At 44.9% G+C, this 21,515-nt stretch overlaps 1 protein-coding gene across 14 annotated transcripts in view; it reads right to left on the minus strand.

The window, feature by feature from the left end:
- PTPRF (protein tyrosine phosphatase receptor type F) overlaps positions 1-21,515 on the minus strand; it is a 391,478-nt gene that overhangs the window by 90,882 nt on the left and 279,081 nt on the right. For 7 of the 14 annotated variants that reach the window (XM_075424693.1, XM_075424690.1, XM_075424684.1 and 4 more), the window contains 3 exons: positions 19,683-19,871; positions 12,104-12,121; positions 3,169-3,279 (listed from right to left, as the gene is read on the minus strand). In XM_075424693.1, coding sequence (XP_075280808.1) covers positions 3,169-3,279; positions 12,104-12,121; positions 19,683-19,871 — 318 coding nt within the window. The remainder of the gene's footprint in view (positions 1-3,168; positions 3,280-12,103; positions 12,122-19,682; positions 19,872-21,515) is intronic. The other 7 variants (XM_075424695.1, XM_075424691.1, XM_075424694.1 and 4 more) reach the window with 1 other exon arrangement.

Raw genomic sequence — 21,515 nt, forward strand, 5'->3', positions numbered from 1 at the left:
GTTACGATGTACTGTGGCACATGTAACCACAGACCACAAACGGATGAGTGCTCCTTCATCCAGACCAGCACTGGCAAGCACGCTTGTGATGAAACGGCAGGATAGGAATATGCCAGTGTGCCCCCTCTGAAGTCCCTGCTGTGCCTCAGATAGCCACCTTGCCCTGGCATGCTCCCTGCTCTTGCTTTCAATCTCTTGTTGCTCCTCTGATGGTCTGGATGTTTTCTGCAACCCTCCTTGCATGGAGGGCTGAAGAGCAGCAGTGGGAGACAGTCAGCTCCCAGCGCTGGGCCCCAACCCCATCCCGGCTCTTCAGCAGCAGACAGATAGACCTGTCAGTCCAGAAGCAGAAAGCTTATGAGGGTTGCTTTCCAGCACACTTAGTGAGATGAAAATAATAGCTTCAAGGAAAATGCATCCATTTTCCTTTACAAATCCCTGGTGTGGAAACGTTTTAACTTTTAATGAAGTCCATCTGTGCAGAAGTGCTGCCTCTGAAGGATTCAGAGAGACAAGACATTGGCATAGCCTGCTCCTTCCTCCTCCTGTTCTTTCATTGATATAGGAAGCCCTGAGCAGTGCCTGGATGCTCCTTCTTAGCACCCAGTATCTTCCTTTGTTAGCATGAAGAGTATGATAAAATGCTAATGAGCCTGTGCTTTCTAACACAGCACACTCACAAAGGATTACCTGGGAGGCTAGGAAGGGGAGGACATGATCAAAAACACAAACCTCTAGAATCAGGAGACAAACAAACATTTGAAGTATTAAAAAAACAATAGGCTGTAAAGGAGAGCAGGCACAAGCAGTCCTGAGAACTACACAGGGTGGAAATTAGTACCGCTGCTCAGTCCTTAGCTACGCTTTCTGAGAAGGTGGCCAGCTTCTTGGGTATTCATCACAATGAGGTCAGTCATTATGAAACCACCATGCAGTGGCAATGCAGCCGACACACTTAATTTCCACTGTAATTTAGCATTAATTAATGTCTTCTCTAGTAAAGATGCAGGCAATTTCTGAAGACCCTACTGGAAGTCACTGATCCGTCTAATGACAACACTGTAGGACTATCACAAGAAGAAAAAGCAGGGCTTCTTTTATTATACATCCCAGACCTGATGAGAAAGTAAGATATTTTCAGTTTTTCCTTGCTTGTTGGAGAAATACTGTTCTTGCTTTGACTAACTTTCTCAAGCAATTAACTAATACAGTAACAATACGATTTTTTTTTTGTAGAACATTTGCTATCAGAAACTGTAAGCAAAAATACCATCTAGGACCTAGCACACACACTGAATTTAATCTGATAATAATTTACGGACTAACCTGTCTTAAATATACAGGAGGGCTTTATCAAGATCACACAGGTTGGAGACTGATGTTGTAAAGATTATGTGCAATAAAAAGGCTTGTTCCAAAAATTTATGTGTAAGAAAATAATGGTTAACAGCAAAGCGCATACCTAAGAGCATGCTTTCTTCGGTGAATGGCAGGACCCTCTCACAAGTGCAGACCATCCAGGCCCCATGCCCAGCCCAAAAAGGACAGACGAACCTTGCTGACCATCAAGCCAAGTATAAAATTCAGTATGCTCCTCAGTCCTACAGGATTCACTTGCTAAATAAAGAGTATCCATTAGTAAGAAATTGGAAAGTTGTTAAGAGGAGGTTTTTCTACCTCTTGAAGCTCCCGTGCCTTTTTTCAGCCACATCTCTATAGAAAACAGAACATTAAAGGTCCAAGCATGTCACAGGAAGCAAAAGCATCCCAAATACTGCAGCAAAACAGCAGGGTATCCACACAAACCTACGCAACAACAGCCAGCCTGGTAACTAGGATCCTTTCCCTCAGAGTGCAAAGTGACAATCTGGGATAAGATTTAGTACAGCTTGCCTGAAACATGAAGTTGCAAGAATACAGGGAGTTTAAAATCATCCATAATTACACTGTGAGAGTGAAATGAGTGATTCCACTGCATAGACAGAGCTTCATCTTCTGAATATGCTTAATTGGATACTTCAGTCTTCCAAAGACTCTTATAGTCCAAATTACACTGCAAAATAAAAAAGCAGCCACCCCTAGAATAAGCAAAGAAAACAATGCCAGAAGCCACCCGTAGGAGCAAAAACACAGAATGTGAAGACTTCATCATTCTCATGTCCTCTTTCCATACTAACCAACGCATGTACAGCTTTAAGATTGTATTTTCTTTCTTCAAAATAAAGGAAGGAAGAAATGAAGATGAGATTTTATTATTAGACAGTTGATTTACTACGTGGAAATAAAATCTGGTTCTAACTTCCTAACAAACAATGGGTTGTACCAGCACATGAATCTTCTTTCTCTTCTTGGGAAAATCCATAACTACATTTCCCAGGGGTTCCTGACCAGTGGCTCTGGTTATACAGAGTTTCATAGGAAGCAGCACATTTTTGTCTTGCTGAAATTAACAGAAAGTGTACAGGGAATTTAGCCCTTGTTTCTCTCCAAGATAACTCAAGCACTTTTAATGTAGAGACAGAAAACTGGCAGGAGGCTGTCCTGATGTGAAACCTAGTTTTTCTGGTATGTTGAAAACAGTTTTAAATCCGCAACATAGCATAACCATTAGAAAAATCACTTTACATGAATTGTGGCTAATTTCCAGCAGGTTTCCCAGTGTGAGCCATTAACACCCAGAGGCTCAATCACTGATGCATGTAAGATGGACTAGGACAACTTCAAAAAGCTGTTCAGTTTTTAAACACACACATTCCAAAGCAGAGGCCTAAGTATCAGCTCACCTATAGCTGAGCACCTCTCACTCTTCGGAGTATGACCAATTTTTTACTACTCCACCAAAGGTTAGTTTATACTAAGAGGATTAAGCACCCAATTAAAATAACTATGACACAAAGTCAAGGAGTTCAAGGGAGAAAGGAATTCCAGTTCTGCCCAGATTTCAGCATTTTACATAACACCATATAAACAGCCCACACAGATTGCCAGAAATGCAAGTCAAACCCAACATAGATCAAAGATCTTGCTGTCTGTTGAGCAAAAGGCCACATCACACAAACCACAAAGTGTGATCAGGGCACGAAGACAGGGAACACACTCCTTCACTGAAAGCCATGGAGCCTTTTGGGCAGGAGGAGAGTGACCCCCTGGGGTGGAAGCTGCTCTTACCTCGAACGTAAAGGTTTGCTGGGGCAGAGTAGCGGGTTCCTGCGCTGTTGGTTGCAACACATTCGTATTTGCCTTGGTCTGACTCCTCGCTGTTCTCTATTTGCAGAGCTCCTGTACACAAACAAGATGATATAGACAATTCAGGTTATGGCAAATCTATTAATTGAACAGCCAGCCTCAGAAAAGGAAGGCCATGCCCCACGCTTTTAAAGTATCTTCCTGGATAAATATATTGTGATGTCGTTCCCTGGACCCACAGGGTACCAGCATGCAGCCAAAAGTTACCCAGTCTGCTGTTAGAAGCTTGTGAAATTGATTATTGTTATTTTTTTAATGTACAGGGAACCAGTTACTGATGTATTTCCAACCGCCCCAACCACTTACATTCATTGCTTCAATAAAGGAAAAAAACCATACACATACACACATATTAATTACAGCTTCGTATGGGACTCCTGTCTAATAAAATGACCTTTAATAAGCCTTTAATCAAAACAGCCAAGCACAAAGCACACTAGCTGTAGCTGTTTGTTTCTCATCTGATGCGCACAAAACCTAGCCAACGCTCGACAAATAGCAGCCTTCCTGCAGAAACCGGCAGAGTCCCATCCCTCCCACCGCACCACCCCTCCTTCCGACATCCCCTTTTGAGAAAACACTTTGCCCTTCGTCATCTTTCTCCACATCAGTGATCTCCTTGTCCTTGCAGATTTCATTATACACGACACAAAAAGATTAGAAACTCAGTCTAAGACATCAAACATGAACACCAACGAAAAGCACCCATTTTGCCACACAGTGCTCGCGTGAAAGCCACCTCCCTTTGTCCTGGAGTGCCTGCTCCTCCAGCTTTGGGTCAGGAATAGTTGCTCAGCCCAGACTGCAGGTTCCTCAGGACATGATCAGATGCCATTCCCAAAGTGCCAGATGCATGAGGGGCACATCTAAATAATTGCAATAATTGTGACAGCACACGGAGTAGCAATTTACATGGGGAACCTGTAGAGTACCCAGGATGTGGAAGCGAGCCCTGGTCTGAGGGGGTTTGCTCTCATCTGCTCAGCCTAGTCCACTGGTGTCCAGCACTGCTTGGCCTGGGAGGCTGCTCTTTCATCCAGCTTCTTGCCTAGCACAGATGACTGGTCGCATATAAGCCCTCCTAACCGGGCCCCATACGCAGACTAAAAGATGGAGCGACACAGAAAGAAAGAAGCAGGATGCATGTGACAGCAAGCTGGCACTGCAGGAGCAAACGGCCGTTGGCCAGACACTGAAGCGGCTGGTGCTCAGCCTGCTTCCCCCAGGCAACGTGGGAATAAATTTTCAAGTGCCTCCAAGTGCTCAGATTCTGCTGGCTAGGATTGCCTGTAAGAAGGGAACTCTGCTCACAAACCATATACTGAACTAAAAGAAAGCATTAACCCCTTTGCTTGTAAGGATCTGAACTCATTTCTGGCTGCCACGGTTCAAAATGACCACTGAGAGCAGCATTGAGAATAGCTGGTGAAATTGCCTTCTCCCTTCTTGCTGGTTCAAGCTGCAGAGGTCAAACTCAGTTTTTCGTATCATCAGAACAGAAGAAAAACTAATGTGAATCAACCACTGCCACCTACATTATTTAGAAGGATAAATTGAGACTGTAGTGTAAGTCTATATGTCATGGGGAAAAATGAACTTCCCTGGGTTCTGCCATATAATAAAAATGATGTACAGAGCCCTCCCTATTGTTGCATTAGTGCTGGAAATGAGGCTTCAGCTAGACAGAGAAAGCTTGTTTGCAGAAATCTTTCCACATACTAACAAAAGGAGCTGCCAGCCCTCCCTAGCCACGGCGCTCTCTGGACACCCACAGGCCAAAGCCTACAGAGCACTGCTGCTTAATTCCGGGAGAATGTTGAATTTCTACATGCTGTGAAAAACATCTTCAAGCAGACAGCAGCATGACAGGCAGTGGAGCAGGAGGAAGCTTCCCAGCATTGACAAGACACAATCAATCAGAGAATCTAGAAATGGAAAAGACCTATTAGGTTATCTCGCGCATCCCTGGGGCCCAAGGCAGGACTGCTCCCTGTTGTAAATGTACTTGTGTTCTGTCCAATCCCATTTTAAACGCGCCGAGTGATAGGTCTTTCACCACTTCCTCAAGGAACTGATGCCACAGCCTGGTTATGCTCTCTGTCAGGAAGACTTTCCTGGAACTCACCATATATTATCCACTTCCTAATTTCTGCGCATTACTCCTGTGCTGCAGAGTTCATTCTGACTCCTTGCGTCAGGCTTGGCTGGGAAAAGCCAACTGCTGCAAAATGTACCCAAACTCAAAAAAAAAAAGGCAAAAAAGAGTGGATGTCATTGCCCTGAGGACGGGCCTATCTCTGATCTAGCCTGTAGCCCTCATCCGCTGGCTGGGCTGCAAGCAGACTCAACTTCAGGTGACAGGCAGCGGTGTCTGCCTAGAAAAAAGTAAGATCCCTAGGTAACTCTGCCATGAACACATACCTTTCTATATGCCCCTTTTAGCCATTAATACATATCACTGGTATATATACCCTTTATACTTGCAGTCACCACACCTCTTAAATGTTGGTGGTCAAACTATTTTTTATCTTTAGGGTCCTCAACATCAGTGCTGGAGAGAGAAGAGGAAAACATAAGAGGATGAAGAAAATGAAGGCAGAGGAGAGTTGCAGATTACATGCTACTATTGCCTGTCAGTTCTGCAGGCAGTAACAGTTTCTTCTAGACCAACTCTAGAATCATACTGTAAACACGTAACACATGTCAGCAACTGCCTCTGAGGGACACGGGGCAAGTTCTGTCTTGGTTGGCACCACTATTCAAACTGTGGCGCGTCAGGAGCAAGAGAGAACCCAGAAAGCAGAAGGAAGTTAACATAGAACTCTCAACTGAACCAGAAAGAAATCAGTTACTGCAATAAATCATCATTAGACAAACATAAAGATCCTCAGTATAGCTGACAGCTAGCAGACAGTGGAAGGATCACAGTGAACTGACGGCAGTCAGCGGTACTACAGGGGTTTTCTTGAAGGACAGCCCACAACTAAGTGACAGATACAGGAAAGTGTAGGGTATCTCAGGGTACAGAGACTTCTGAATAAAGTTAAGCAGCTCAGACATTGCTAATATCAGAAAGCTGGAGACATAAATGTATCTGAACCTTGGGAAAAAACTCCCCAAGTGTAAAATGCTCCAGGCTCCAGTTCAGTCATCCCAGAGAAAGGCAACAGCTTCATCTCTTGGAGAGTTCAAGTCTAGGCTGGACAGGACACAAGGAGCTACAGGAAAGGAAGAACAGAGTCCTGAGTAGCTCCTTTCCTTGAAGTTCATGGAAGCTGCATCCAAAGACCCTCAAAAGCGCAGTGAATTCTTTGCTTTGACAAGTGCAAACGACCTGATTTCTATTCTTAGCTCTGTCAACATCTCATCTTGTAATCTTCTGCGCCTCTGCAAACCAGGACTAGGAAGGCTGATTTACTTTTATTCATTACTTCGGGATTTACGTTGCACAAGTTGCTGAGTAAGGTCTTGTTCACACAGGATGTCACTGGAGCCTTCTCACACGGACTCCTCAAGTGTTCCAGTGCCAGGTGTCTTGTTCTCGTTTGCGTGGCTGAGTCCTGATGTGCAATCAGACAGCACAGCTTCAGTGGATGCATGAGGAGCATCTACCATCAGGGCAGGCACACGTATACAGAGAGGAGCAGGCAGCAGCTTGTTTGGGAGCTTGCGGGGCTCTGCAGCGATATGTGCGCCATCCGAGCGAAACCTCTCCCTGCTGAGCACCACTCGACCTCCAGTGCCTCCTAAGCACCCTGAACCACAGCGGGGCTCCAGCAGAAGAGGGGCAGCCATTCCTCACCATACTGCAATGTCATGCTGATCTCGCTTGCGGCTCAGATCTGTTCCCAATAACACATCTCAGCTTATCAGAGAGCCGACAGCTCCTGAGAAAAACCCCTGGCTGCTCTCCAGTGCCAGGAAGAACGGTGACAAGGCAGAGCTTTCCGGGGCTGAGGGCAGGAGCCAGCCCTGCTGACTGACATGCATCCCTTTACAGGTTCTTCACTCTGTGCTGGTATCTCCTTGCCAGTCCCTTCCCTCCTCTCCTAGCTTTTTGTTTTGCTCTTTAAACTCGGGCACAGACAGCAGCCCCGTTAGCAGCTCTCCAAGATACTTATCTATTCAAATATACTTGTGCTCAGGCAGAATCATCACTTGCAGTGACAGCGGTTAAAAGAAGCATTTAGAAAGTGCACTGCACAGAGAGCATGGGGAAGGCAGAGCCAGATAAGAGCCACTTCTTGGCAGTGCTGGGTACTGTTGTGCCACGGAGGGCTTGTCACTCCCTCCTCCAGGCGAGAAACCAAATGTAAAAAGCTCCAAGCTGCCATACAAATTGGTATCTCTTGAAACCCTGCTCCATAGCTCATTGGGTGCTTGTGCTCTCTTCTCCCAGCGAGCACCACACAGAGCTAAACACGGCAGCTCTTGGGGTGACACTCTTCTGTATCTATTCAGGTCAGAGCTCCATCCCCAGCAGTGGGAGCAGCTCCATTTCTCTAGTACGGTGTTCGCAGCCTCAGCCCCCTGGCTCAGAGCAGAGGGTTGACCTTTTGCCCTGGTTATAAAATCAAACATGGAATGAAACGCTCCCGTAAGTACGCAGGAGTCAGGGGAACCAGGCTGCAGCACTCAGATATCTAAGGAGAGGACTTGCACCGCAGATGTTAATGAACCCAGCTACCTGACCAGGGCCCTTCCTCTCAGGGAACAGCTAAATTTGGACCACCCTGCACACCAGAGTACGTGGCTACCCCAAATCCCTTCCTCCTCTTTCCCCCTGCCTCCCACCAGCTTCCTCCACAGAAACACTGCCTGACTTTTCCTGAAGCAGTATTCTTAGTCACCTCTTCAGCCAGTGCTCAGGTGTGGGTGCCAATCCCCCTTCTGCTAAAAATTCCCTCCCAAAGAAGGAGAATTCTCCTAATAAAATCCAGGGAGCTGTGGCGCAGGGCCAGAGGCAAGCCCAGACCAAACAAGGACCTATAAATGTGAATATGGAGGAGAAAGAGACACTGTGAAGCCCTGACAGTGAGGGAGTTGGACTTGGAGACCCTGGCTGCTGCCCGAGATAACCAACACTTGCCATGAGAACTGTGAAAAACTGAAAGACACTAAAACCACGCAAGAGTCACTAGTAATGACAATATGCATTTCACATATTCACTATTTTTTTTGTAATTTGTAACAGCAGCATCCCCCAGCTGTTACAGAGGATTGCACTCAGACTCCACCAGCCATCAGCACTGCTGATTATGCAAAACAAGGGAACTCCAAATATATTTTCATTGTTAGTGTTCATTATGGTCATTATGCCTGAGAGGTCGGTGATTGGCATGCAAGGGGTCTGTTCTGGACGGCAGCGCTGCTGAGAAATTGCTCTCCTGTGCACCAGAGGCAGCTGCTGGCAGCACCCGACCGCTGCCTCCGAGCCGGACTTGGTCAGAGAGGGAGGAGGGAAGATCCAGTGTGCTCGGCAGCGCGAGCTCTCCTCTGGGACAGTGGAGTTTCAGGATGCTCTGATCTCTCACCAGTAGGTACAGGAAATCTCAGGGGACTCTGCGCCAGAAGCAAAAGTACAGCACTGTCAAATGCACAGTAATGCCTCTGCGTGCTTCTAAAGGGACATGAGTCCATCTGAATCCCAACACTAAGAAACATGGCATTACAAGCATTTCCAGGCACTACCCCACCCAGCCTCCCCCTGACACTGTCTGCTCCTGCAAGCACATCTTCTCATTTTTAAATTGTTTTCCTTTCGCATTTTTTTGTGACTGGAAAAGTTCAAGAAACAGGGAAAAAATCCTATCATATACAAAGTGCAATCAAGTGTACAAACACATGCTCAAAAAGAGACAGCAAAATTCTTTTAGCTTCCTCTAATGTCTTTGGATAGCTTTACGCTCTAGCTCGCAAGATAGCGTCGAAATACTGGAGCTATATTTAAACCAGTTTGCTCAGGACTGGAAAGGGTTTAGCTGCAGCTATACAGAAGGGGTTGAGGGTGTTTACCTGGCTTCTCAGACAGACAGCTTCTGACACCCGAGTGAGCTGATCTAAAGTTAATTCACACAGACCTCTGCTACGCTGACGTCTGCAGGGAAGAAATACTCTTACGTAAAGGAACCTCAGATATTTCCTGTGGTGACAGAAAAGTAACAAATAAATCTGACTGGAGAGGGATAATGCCTGAGATTACGTTATTTCTTCACCTCCTCATGTGCACCCGATGTAATGCCTGTTCAGTCCAGCACCCACCAGAAACACAACTGTGCTCTGCTCTCTCTTACCGCTCGGGGCAGGAAAATGCAGCCAGGTTTCACAAAAGGTCGAGCCAGTTCCATTCCAGACAAATGCTGGAAATTAACATCTTATATTCTGCTTGTAAGATAAGAATGGGGCAGAACTTGTTTAAACATGGGCTTGCTGATACGACCTGTGGGTCACCTTAAGAAGCTAGCTATTGCCTAATCTGATGGGCATCTGCCAGCTCCATGTCTTTCTGATGAACAAATTGGGATTTCAGGATTAAATTACTGTCTGGGGCAGTCCCGGAGGGGTAGAGTGAAGCTACAAGCTGAGATTCTGAATTATAGATGGGACCTCCTCCCATTTCAGGGAAGCCAGAGACGTCTTGGACGGAAAGGACCAACTATGTGGGGGTAAGGTCAAATGAAGTGTTTAAAGCAAAAATCTCCTCCTGTTTGGAGGGGTGCATGGTAGAATTTCTCAGGCCATCCTCTCGCTAACCACACACTGCTCCCTGCGAGTGGGTTCTCTGCTGCTCCAGCTCAAAGGCCTTGGGTAACGCTCGAATGTCCCAAGTACTCCAGACACACAGCTCCCAGAGACACAGTCACAGCAGCAATGAAACAACCCCAAACCTCCCCTTCCTCCCCCAAGCATTATTACCAAAAGGGTTTGTTAAGAGTCATTAGTTCACCCTTCCTTTCAGACCAAATTAATGGATTCCAAAGCATCAAACTTACCTTAATGAGGAACAAGAGTGCAGCTGGGTATAGAACATGGCAGAACAGTCACTTCTACATGGACACAACCTCACCATCATAAAAGCACTTTCATCTAATCTGTTGTTATCTTTAGAAATTCAATGACCTCCGTTTAAAATAAAAGGCATCAGGCTGACAGAAATCCTCTGGGAGAAGCCAGAGAGCAGCACGTGGCTTCTGTTTGCTCTCACAGAAATGTCATCTTTGACATTCAAACAGGACACATATATTTTAAATAATGTCAAGAACATTCTTCAAATACCTCATCAGGACTCAAACGGGGGTGGGAAGGGGGCTGGGGGTGTGGGGAACTTGTGTTTTATGAGATGGATGGTTCTTTTCACAGAGATGCGTTCGGTTCCCAAGCAGGACGTATGGAGCATCCACGCGGTTCTGGTGCTGAGTCACTAATGTCATCAGACAGGGCGGGCGCACAGCAAGCACGCGGGGAGGCCCCACGATGGCTGCACGCTTGGCGTGCGCGGCCGGGAGCTCAGAGCACTCGGCTGGTTAGCATTCAATCTGTCATTTCATTTTAGGATTTGTAGTAGAAATAGGAGATGAAGAAATAGTTTAAGGAGCTTGTAACATCACAGCTGTCAATCTCCGGCATTGCAAAGGGAGGAATGACAGATATATAAACCCATTCATATCAAAATAAGGTTTGCAGTCTTTTTCCCTGACCCAGATTTGCTACAGAGGCAACTTAATGCAAATATGCATCAAATGGCAATTCACATTTATTCTAAAATCACTTAACGGGAGCTGAAAACATTAACCCCCAGCAACAGAACCAGTTCCAAAGAGTCAGATTATTAACTTCCAGCAGTGATTCAGGGAAAACGGAGAGGAAAGGGGAGAAGGGGGAAAACTGAACAAATGAGGTCGTGTTGATTTGTAGGTGGTAGTCATTCTGTCGAGAAATCCAGGGGTCAATCAACAGGGGTAACCAAAATCACAAGAGAATTCAGAAGAACGTTAGCATGTAATGCTGATTAACACGCTAAAGTTAATCTAAAGGGACAGCTTTTGAGTGTTTAGGCTAGAAAAGACAACACTCCAATTGGAAAGTCATTACTGGTGCGTACAGGCTGTGAAAACTACACAGGGACTGAGCACACTGGGCTGTCAAACCGCGGCTAGGTTTAATTAATGAAGGCTTAAAGCAGCCAGATGTGCTTATGACTCTACTTACAACAAATCTTTGTGCCACAAAGCACTGGCATGTCCGGCTCAGAAAGAGGGGGTCAGGGCAGCGGTTCTCCCTTCTGTCCCACATTAGAGGGTTGGTGCACTTGAAAGGCAAACGTGAGGAATGCAAACAAAGGTGCTCCTTACCCCAGAGCCACATTTGCTCAAACTTGCAAGAATTTACCTCCTTCCAATTACAGTTTCACGCTTGTCAGCAGCAGTAGAGAAGAATTCAACTGTTCTCTTGTGAAAATGTTACCCTCCTTACACTCGCATCAAAGCAATCCACCTAAAACCCCCTAGACACAAAACCTCAGAGGCCATGAGCGCGCGGGAAGTTCAGAGACTTGCAGGAGCTGCAGGAGACATCAGCCCTCCTGTGGTGGAGGCCAGGGACCATTTTCCAGTTTGCAAACTTTCCGCTGAATAACCCCCTTTCAACAGTGCAAAATCGCAATGGATGAGTCTACAAGAAATCACGCTAAAAACCAACCAAAATAAACACACTAGTGGGAGAGTGCAGATGAGCGAGAGCGCTGGCAGAGTTAGGGCTGAGAGTAAAAGCTGGAGATGAGAAACACCAGAGGAGAAGGGACAAGGCAGACAGGAGATGGAGTGACGTGACAACTGGAGGCACATTTCAGCATTCTTACCTCTGATCGGTGTACCACCTGGTGAGGTAATTTGAATGCAAATAAGATTAGAGAGAAGCATTAGTACAAAGAGGAAAGGAAGAAAATTATAACTAAAAAGCAGAAAGTTTTTTTAAAGCTAGAATTTGTATTAGCGCGACAGGAATAAACAAAAAGAAACTGATGTGCAATAAAAGTCGGAGTGACACTCTCAGGAGGTTAGTAAAGCTCATCGCTTCCAGGAGCGCAGCATCCAGCCCTGCATCTTGCCATTAAAGCCACCATCGTCACGAACAGGGGCTGAACTAAGCTGCCAAGGCGGCATGGCTGGCTGGCCGCACCACTTGCATTCACCCACCCCACTGTTCAAGCAGTTGAGATGGAGGACACCCTGGGAGGATGGTGCGGTGCCCCTTCATTCCTCATACAGAACAAAGAGGGGGTGTCCTGAGGGCTGTGTGATCGTGAGTGTGCTGGGCAGGAGGGGTGGAAAGCGCATGGTCACGGACACTAGGTGGAATTTTGCTTTGAGGTTAGAATGACCAGTGGGACAAAATCTGCTCACTTAAAGAAATTAAACGAAGGGGAGAGCATAACAAATCAGTTTTGAGCCATTCTCCGCATTCACATAACCCTTGCATCAGGTTCCCTCTGGCAAAGAAATTGGTGTCATGCAGAATTAACTTTACGTACAGAAGTATTTCGAAAGGAAGTAGATTCTGGTAATGTAACCATGGCACGCTAGCCAGACCTCTGTCGTTCCTGCCTAATTTGGATGTTAGCTGGAGAAAGGAATCCCTACCCTCTTTATAAGGCACTGGAGGTAATTTTACATGCTATAATGAAGAGTTTCTTATAAGGAGGGCTTCTCTGGGAGTGAGGTTAATTTATCCTGTTGCAAAGATCTATAAAAGTTTGTTTTATGAGGTCAGTGTGTTTAGCAAGTGGAGGATCCACTGGTCAGTGTCTTGAGTTCACGGTACAATCAATAACAAAGCATGATTGAAGGGGAGATGCTCCAGCTGGGCAAATTGGCAGGGAACCCTTCTAATCCCTACTTTTGTCCCCTTGGTCTTATTTTGCACATATGATGGCTGTTAGTATAAGGGTCAGATTCATGCAGATCCAATCTGTAGGCAGTTCATGGTATGTGTTGGTTTTATGCAGATTTGTAGGATCTGAATACCAAGCACTTACCAAAGAAAACTGAGGAGTTTAAACAGACAGAAAAACAGGGTTAAACAGGACACAGTGTGTCAAATCATGTTCAGTGTATTGATTAATAAATACCAGTATGCATACAAGAGTGTCGTGTATCTCAGATTTACAGCTCATTCCATTATCCACAACCATGATCACCCAATGGGAAAGAAAGACAGAAAAGAATTTCTGTAAACACAAAGAAGGCATATTTTAAGCATGTTTAACTTGCCTCTTAAAAAGTAATTACAATATTTATGCTTATTCTTTTTCTTTCCTAACTACCCTTCCTTTAGGCAGAGTCCTTTCTCTAAGCAGGAGCAGCAATTCAAACTACTCATTTTAGCATTTTCCTCTGCCAAGATGACATTACTCCATTTTAACTTCATGTCTGGTTATATTTTCTGACGTTTTCTATCCACAGATGACTGAAGCATCAGGAAAGATCTTGCAGTGACTGAAGCTGTGGGTAATCTCTCTCTTGCAATAAGAAACCTGCTGCTTATTTATCTATCTCAGTAACTACTGCTACCCTTGACAGAACAGTTATACCCAGAGATACTTGCATGGAATAGCACAGCCATGGAAAATAGGGTTATTTCTCTTTGTCTGTTTGGAAAGTTTGCCAAGTGATATTTCCGTTCTGTTTGGTTTAGTGTATCCCCTCCTCCCACTCCCCCCCCCCCCCCCCCCCCCCCCCGCGATTCTCAGAGTCAAGAAAAGCATCACCACAGTGTGTCACTTCCCATGGGAACAGTGCAAGGACTTTGAGCACAAGCCCAGGGGGCAGAAAACGGGACTTCCTTCTCTCTCATCTGGCTGAAATAGGGTTTGCTGTTCTGCTCTAGAACTGAAAAGATTTGCAGCAAATCTTTAAATCTACTCCCCGTAGAGGCTAAACCCTTTCCCTAATACGCAATTGTCTACATAGAGCTCTAGGAGCAACTGCATACTTGAAGTAAATTCCCTAAAACGTGTGACCAGTTCATTTTTTCCTGCGTTAAATCCCAATCCTTCTGGCCTCCAAATGTAAGCCAGCCCTTGTGGGAGCAGCACAGAGGCTCACTGTATTTAGTACAGTGTTTGTTCTGGGTCTCTCTCACCTTTGCAAACTGAAGACATTCACTCTTCACTCAGAGGACACCATTATGGAGACTGCACAAGGCTTTTCTGTGGGACCCGAATTTCCTCATCCAGAAGGAATAAAAGTTCCCATTCGCCCTTCACATCATATGACAACGCATCTCTGACTGTTGTCCTTTCAGGGTGTCCTTCAAAGGGACTGAATCACAGCACACAGGCTGCACGGTGCCAACATAACAGACTCCATCAAGTGATGGAAGTGCCATCACTTCAATGGTTACTGAGGCCAACTCGTGCCTTGTGATCACCAGGCTACTTTGGGCAAAGGGCATCCCAAGATCAAACTTCAAACCCAACCCTTTGTGTGGTTTAAAACACTCATAAGGAAGGAGAGTTCATTTCCCCTTCATGATAACGGACACTGAGCAACACCCCACACATTCAGCTCAGTCAGGAATGAATGCTGACCCTGACACCCTCTGTGCACTGGAAGCCAGGCACCCAATGCAAGGTAAAACACAGGATGATACACTGGAAAACCCCACGGGATTATTTGCGTCAGTATTTCCCAGTGTGGAGGATAGGCTCTGCTGGAGAATGGACTTCACTCTGCTGACACAAAGTCACCCCAGACTTATCAACACACCACTTCCTTGTAGAAACCTAAACCACCAAAAAAATCACTCCAAAGCATCATCAAACAGAAACCGAGGCTCTTGCTGGCTGTAACTAGGCACTAGGGCAGTGCAGCACTGAATCCCAGAGACCTCCAACAGTGCTTTCAGCTATTTCCTAACGTAGCTTTAGGGGAAGCTATTTTCAGAAATGAAAGTACTATGGAAAAGACTGGCTATTTGCCGCCAGTTGCAACAGGGAGTCTGTGTGGATCTCATCACTGCTGTGTGTGCATCACACAGCAAGACCCAGGTGTGTAGTGTAGGTTCTTCCAGGACATAAAACTTCAGCTGTCAACTGGTCGGCCACAACATTGCTTCAACTCTCATCCAGTCACTCCTTTCCGAGAGAGCATCCATCCTTGTGCCGGTTTCCTGATCCTTTTGGATAATACTCCCCAAACCCCATTCTTTTGGGCTGTTCTTACACACCTTGCCCCAGGTTGATGACCATCTGATGTCTAGACTCAAAGCTGTTTCTTGTCAGGAGCTGAATGTCTTCTGCTGGGTACTGACTGCTGGCTATCACCAGTGAAGCGGGATATGGCCATTACTGCCCTTTCACTGGGACAGGCACCAATTCTTTTTGCAAGTTTGTTCTGTGTATGTCAGGTATTCCTTTTGTTTCCAAATAAGTAGTGCTTCTACCTATAGGATCAACACTAAAATGAAAATGCTTGCTGGTAACTTGGAGAGCGTAAATGCAGCAAGATGACCTGGTGAGCCAGCTCCCACTGCTTCTTTGTTAGAGGCACTTACACTTTCCCAGAGAGGGACTGAAGTGACCTGCAGAGCCCTCTCTGATATTTTACTTGAAGTTAATTTCCTGAAAGCCACACTAGGGTCTAGGGCATGGTTCCATAACTCAGTTAATTGATAGTGATTAAAAGAGAATGATACTTGTTGTAAGACCAAGATCTTTGCTAGATGAAAGATTACAACATTCCTTGACTTTCTGGAGTTTCCTTACACAGCCAATATATCTATATATTAACATTCAGGATATTTATTTATTGTAATTTGATATTTTGTTTGTAATTTTGTGAAGAGCAAGGTGGAAGAGCAATTCTTCAACCATGAAACTCACTGGAAGCATGCAAGAACTTTGAGAACATGAATACCATCAGAGCTGCTTTGAATTCTTCAGGAGCTTGTGATCCAAGAATCTTCATGGAAGAACTGCAAAGCACCAGTACAATCTGATCCATATTGAGACAGTTTTTGCTACATCATCAACTAATTTTAAAACATGGTTAGAGCTGTAGCACTGACTCTTGCTGCCAGAACTCATATGTACATCACCTGAAATACTACAATGACCAGACGATTTTAAAATCAATTCAGCCAAACAGGTTTCAAATGAGTTAGTATGCTGGGGAGGTTTCCCAGCCCAGAGCTGGCTTAGATCCTGTGTCAGTGACTGAGAGGCAATGACTGAAGCTATGCTCCCTGGGGGAGAACAGGGAGTTGTCCTGAGTCACTGCATTTGCAGAAAAGCAGCCTCTCCACAAGAGGTGGGAAGTATTAGCAAGATGAGCAAGGGAGAATTTTGTTACAACCAGCATGAGTCAGAGACCTTGCTTTTGCCTTGATCTGTGACAATGGAGATGAAACCCGTGTTTATTTGTGTTCTCATCTCTAGAGCAATTAGTCCAACACGTACTGGCAGAACTACCCAAGAGCTGGACTTTAAAAAGAATTAAGCATTACTCAGGAGGAAATATCTATATATTGGGAAGAACGGGGGAAAAAAGCCCTCTAAATATAAAGAGTTATGCTAACCTTCGGAAGGTTTAATGAGAAAAATGCATATACACACATACAGATGTAATTAGTAAATAAGGGACAGTAGGACACAGGGAAGATTTATAAACTGTGTATTTGCTCCTGACAGACACACCGCCCCTCTGGGGTTAAATGAGTCTAAGATGATAGCTTGGTTGTCTTAAACCACAAACTCTCTAGTACCTTGACAGCAGATGAACAGATCTCTAGAAATTGATGTTCAGAGCCCCCTGGGCACATGATCTAACTGCATGCAAGTTCAAAGACCTGCCTGAAGCCCCCAGAGCACTGCCAGCCCATATAAATACGAGTGCCAGAAGAGAGCACCTTTCCCAAGCATGCTGCTTCTTTACCTCTAGCTATTTATTCCACACTAGAAGCCTGAAGAAATTAAATCATCCCTCAGTCCCCTCTCTAAGTCAGACTCCAAAGCTGCTTTGACCTTTATGACCTATATTTAGTATATCTGAATAACAATATATTATGCACTCGTTGAAGGTCGGACACTCTATATATGCAATATTGGGCTCACACCGTGCTGTAGCTATTTTAACTATATTACATCTGTCTAGCTTTTATTGGGTTTTAATTAAATGAAATTAAATGAGCGTATATTTAAATTGAGAATAAACTGACATTCATGCCGATATGCCAGGCTGGCTATAAGATATGATCTTAATGGAGCAGAGACTTTGCAAACTGTTAAACTCTGTCATACAATGAGGTATCTATTTAAATACTGTTTTCTTTGAAAAACAACTCTGCCCCACTAAGGTGCAGTGCTGAAGAGCTCAATTAGCATCTTGCAGAATGGATCAGAGACTGCTTAACCCATCACACTGCTCACCCAGGATGAGCAGGCAGTCACGGAAATGGGACTCAGGCACTTCAAAGTGCAGGGCCTACTTTATATCAACTACAAATATAGGAAAAAGCCACAAACGCAAGCAGGGGTTGAATCTCTGACCCATGAGAAGCAGTAAACTTCTTGCTCCCCACTCACGCCAGTGTGGAGCAGAGCCTTGGTGAATCTTGGCACTGAATCACCAGGTTCCTGAAAATAAAACTTCATTCATATTTGGAAATCTCTTGCATTGAACTGTGGAAACCTCTCCTACTACATTAGAGAGCTAATCAATTTCTTTCGCGAGTCTCAGGATGTGTGCTGCTCATTGATTTCTAAAAGGTTCCCTTGACACCTCCCTTGGTAATTACTGTGTCTTCAGCAAGCAGTCGGCTCCAGAGTTTGAATCCCAGGTGAAATATTCAATTGAGATGTTGCTCAAGAACAGCGAATAGGAAGCAAAACTTGGACACATTGATAGGGTTTACTAGTTTGTTTTTAAACTTTCTATCTCACTAAACTTGTGAAGCAGCTGGTAGAGAGGCAGCCAAGTGCCTGCGAAAAGGAGGCTGGAGAAAGTACAGCAAGTGCATCAGGAGCTGCCTTGCTGCTCATTTATGGTAATTTCTGATGCTGATTTAGTCAGCTACGAAGTGAAACACATCCATGTGCACTTTTCTATTGCCGCTTCCTAAAGCTTCTCAAAATAATTAACAAGTGTGATATTTTCTTTCAGCACAAACAGATCAAGATTAAACCATGTTGTGGGGGAGATAAGCTAAAGGTCACTGGAAAACTTCATAAGCTATAAATGCATTAGTATAATTAGCACTCACTGGTACATCAAGGTGGGATCAGGAGTGTCAGGCTGGGTTCTATTTTTGACGAGAGTGATGTCTCATTACCCACTCCCCCAAGTACAAGCCTACTTCTTATCATCCAAACATCATCAGATTTATGCAGAGGGCTCCTGCTACAGGGAAATGTGTCAAGAAGTTCACCTTTCGAGGAGGAAGATGATGTTGCCCTGGCAGCAGCACTCGTAACAAACGGCGTTTGAGTGCACAGAGATACATCGTGGCCAGGCAAGACAGTCTGCCTCTCATTTAAGTGTGAGACCTTTCTAGACCAAAGCTGTTCCCGCTCTGTTCCTGTCTGTACTTCCTGTAGGTACTGTGGGCTTTCTTCTTCCCCCCAGACTAAAGCTGCTGTGCACTGTCAAATAGCCACTGCAATTCATGCTGGGGAGCTGCACTTCATCAGTGAACAGAGCAACGTTTTATTTTCCTTAGTTCTCTAAGGGGCCTTACAGTCCTGGGAGACCAAACGGTGTAGCAGAGAAACAAGAGTTCCTTGCCAGAATGAGTGGATTCTTAGCCACCTACAAGAACTGTCTGTGTTTCAAAAGTTAGTGTTTGGCTTATCAAACAAAAAAAATCAAAAAAAAGAAATGGTATATTCCAAAACTGTGTCCACCTCCCTTTGAAATCCATAGAATTGCTGCTTCTTGGATTTTTCTCTATTCTCGTGGTGTCACGTAGCAAGAAAGATAAAGATCTCAACAGAAAGCAGAGCACTGTCTTGCAGAGTTTATGGAAGCAGTGAAGTAGTATGTGACCACTGATTGTAAAAGCTCAACCAGTATCTCATTGTCCTGATACACACTGTGCTCCTATTAAAAGTATCTGAGACTTGTTGAGTTGGCAGTCAAATGCCTGAGCCTACCAAGGACTTGGGGCAATGTCAAGATGGTCTACCGAAGAAGGAATCCAGGTGATGTTCCAAAAGGCATGTCCACTCTAACGTCGCCTTTTAACAAGTCACGATATCCTGCCAGAGAGGATCAGCTCCAAAAACTGTTTTTATATTGTAAAAGAAACAAGCTCAAATGAAATCAACATTTGGGTTTAGAATTGCATTTCAGCTTTTCAGGGAAAAAATGACAGCAGTAAGTAAAGAGGAAAGGGAGGAAGAGTGAGGAGGTAGCGAAGGCTTACTTGCTTTGCTACCTTACCCGAGCGGAGCTGCTTGATTCGCCCATTGCTAGTCGCAGTGTCGACAGGCAAGAAATCCTTGAACCAGGAGATTTCGGGATCAGGGTTTCCGCTGGCAGCACAGAGCATTGTGGCTGTGCGGGCCTTTTCCACCACCTTCAGCTGCGGGCCCATGTCAATGGTCGGGAAGCCAGCTGGGAGGTGGTCTTCTGCAAGAGAGAAAAACATGCAAGGTTAAAGAGAAACGTTTGGGCGTAGCGATGGGATACGGTTGTAGTGACAGCAGTGCCATGGTACAGCATCTGTGCCTCTGCTGGAAAACAGCAGCCTGACTTCCCTACTGAGAAGGTTTTCAAGCCCTTAAAGCACATTAGGCTCTATAATGAGCATTCATTACACCAATAGAAGCTTCCACTAAATTTAACTCCATTTAAATCAATTGCCTTGGGAAACTTCCATAATTTTCATTGATACGTAAGCTCCATCTATTGTTGTTAATAATTCAGTAAAAGCAGGTATTTGCCTTTTTGTGGGAGGACTGAGTTGAAGATAACAGACAAAGACAAAGCCAAATAGTTTGAGGCATCTTGAAAAACAACAGCTAAACAATAAAACTCCTTAGAATGGTTTGGAGAGGCCCATTTTATCTTTTTTTTTTGACTAGGAACGTTCTGTCACACTGGTAGGATAGACTGTAAATCTCTTTCTCATGCCCCCAAATCTGATTCAGAAGGCTTTTAGAAACTAATGAATGTAAAGCTAATGAGCCACACTCTGCTCATGAGCTGCCTTGCCAGACTGTGCCATGGCAAGCTCCCGGTGCATTTTCTGGGCTGCAGAGAGCAACAGAGGTGTACAAGAAATGGCCAGTGCACACTCTGGCATGTCTTACTGAAATTATAAAATGAAGCACCCCTGTAACTGCTAAAACCATTCATACAGCAGGTATGAAAATAGTTAATGGGGTTTGCTGCTGCAGAAAACGCTCAGGCAGGCCGGGTGGAATACATTAGGCAGCCTTCAGTGATAAGCCAAGCCATGCTCCGACATCGTCATTCAATAGCAGCTGCAGAACAGAGCTCATTTAATCGTTCTGTGGCAAGATGTGCTGTACTCTGCTAAGCCTGAACTGCAATCAAAAGGACATACTTTCGCAGAAAAAAAGAACTTGAAGAACATTAGGAAGCTTTTAAAGTACTAGAAACTCAATTATTTTCAGTACGGTTTTTTTCCCCCCTGTTTTAAGGGAACTTAAGCAAACCTTCTTCTTTGGCAAACCCAATTCTGCAAGGCTCCCAGCAGTGTTTAAACAAACAAGACCTCAGCGTCTTCCCAAGTCCCAGAGGAGTCTCAGCTTGCTGTAATCTGATTTCTCCTGCTATCGTCACACATCTTGAGCTGTACCTCTCACTCCGGGGAGGAAGGTGTTAGCAACAGGCCACCTCAGGTGGCTCCTTCTACCTGTATCGCCACGCCTGCAGCACACGCGGCCTGCGGTGGCTAATCTTACATATTTCTCCCCAAGATCTCAGGAGACTTCCCAAGACCCTCGACTTGTTTGCAAATCAAGACTCTGTAGCACAAGGCAACATCTGCTGTAAACAAAACAATGCCCTGGAATATTGTTTTTCTGTTTAGATGAGAGTGGTTATGAAGCATCCAAGGTTTACTAAAGGAAAAAATGGTTCTGATGCTTATTAAAAGCACAAACCGTATTTTGTCTCCCAGACCAGCCTCCCTAGAAACCTCTCTCATCATGAGCAAACATAAATGGATTTCTTTTTTTTAATGAAAGTTACCACGAAAACTAGTTCTTTTTTAATTTGCTCTCCATTGATTTTCAAAGACAAAAA

This window comes from Opisthocomus hoazin, chromosome 6, assembly GCF_030867145.1.
Source record: "Opisthocomus hoazin isolate bOpiHoa1 chromosome 6, bOpiHoa1.hap1, whole genome shotgun sequence".
Taxonomy (NCBI): Eukaryota; Metazoa; Chordata; class Aves; order Opisthocomiformes; family Opisthocomidae; genus Opisthocomus; species Opisthocomus hoazin.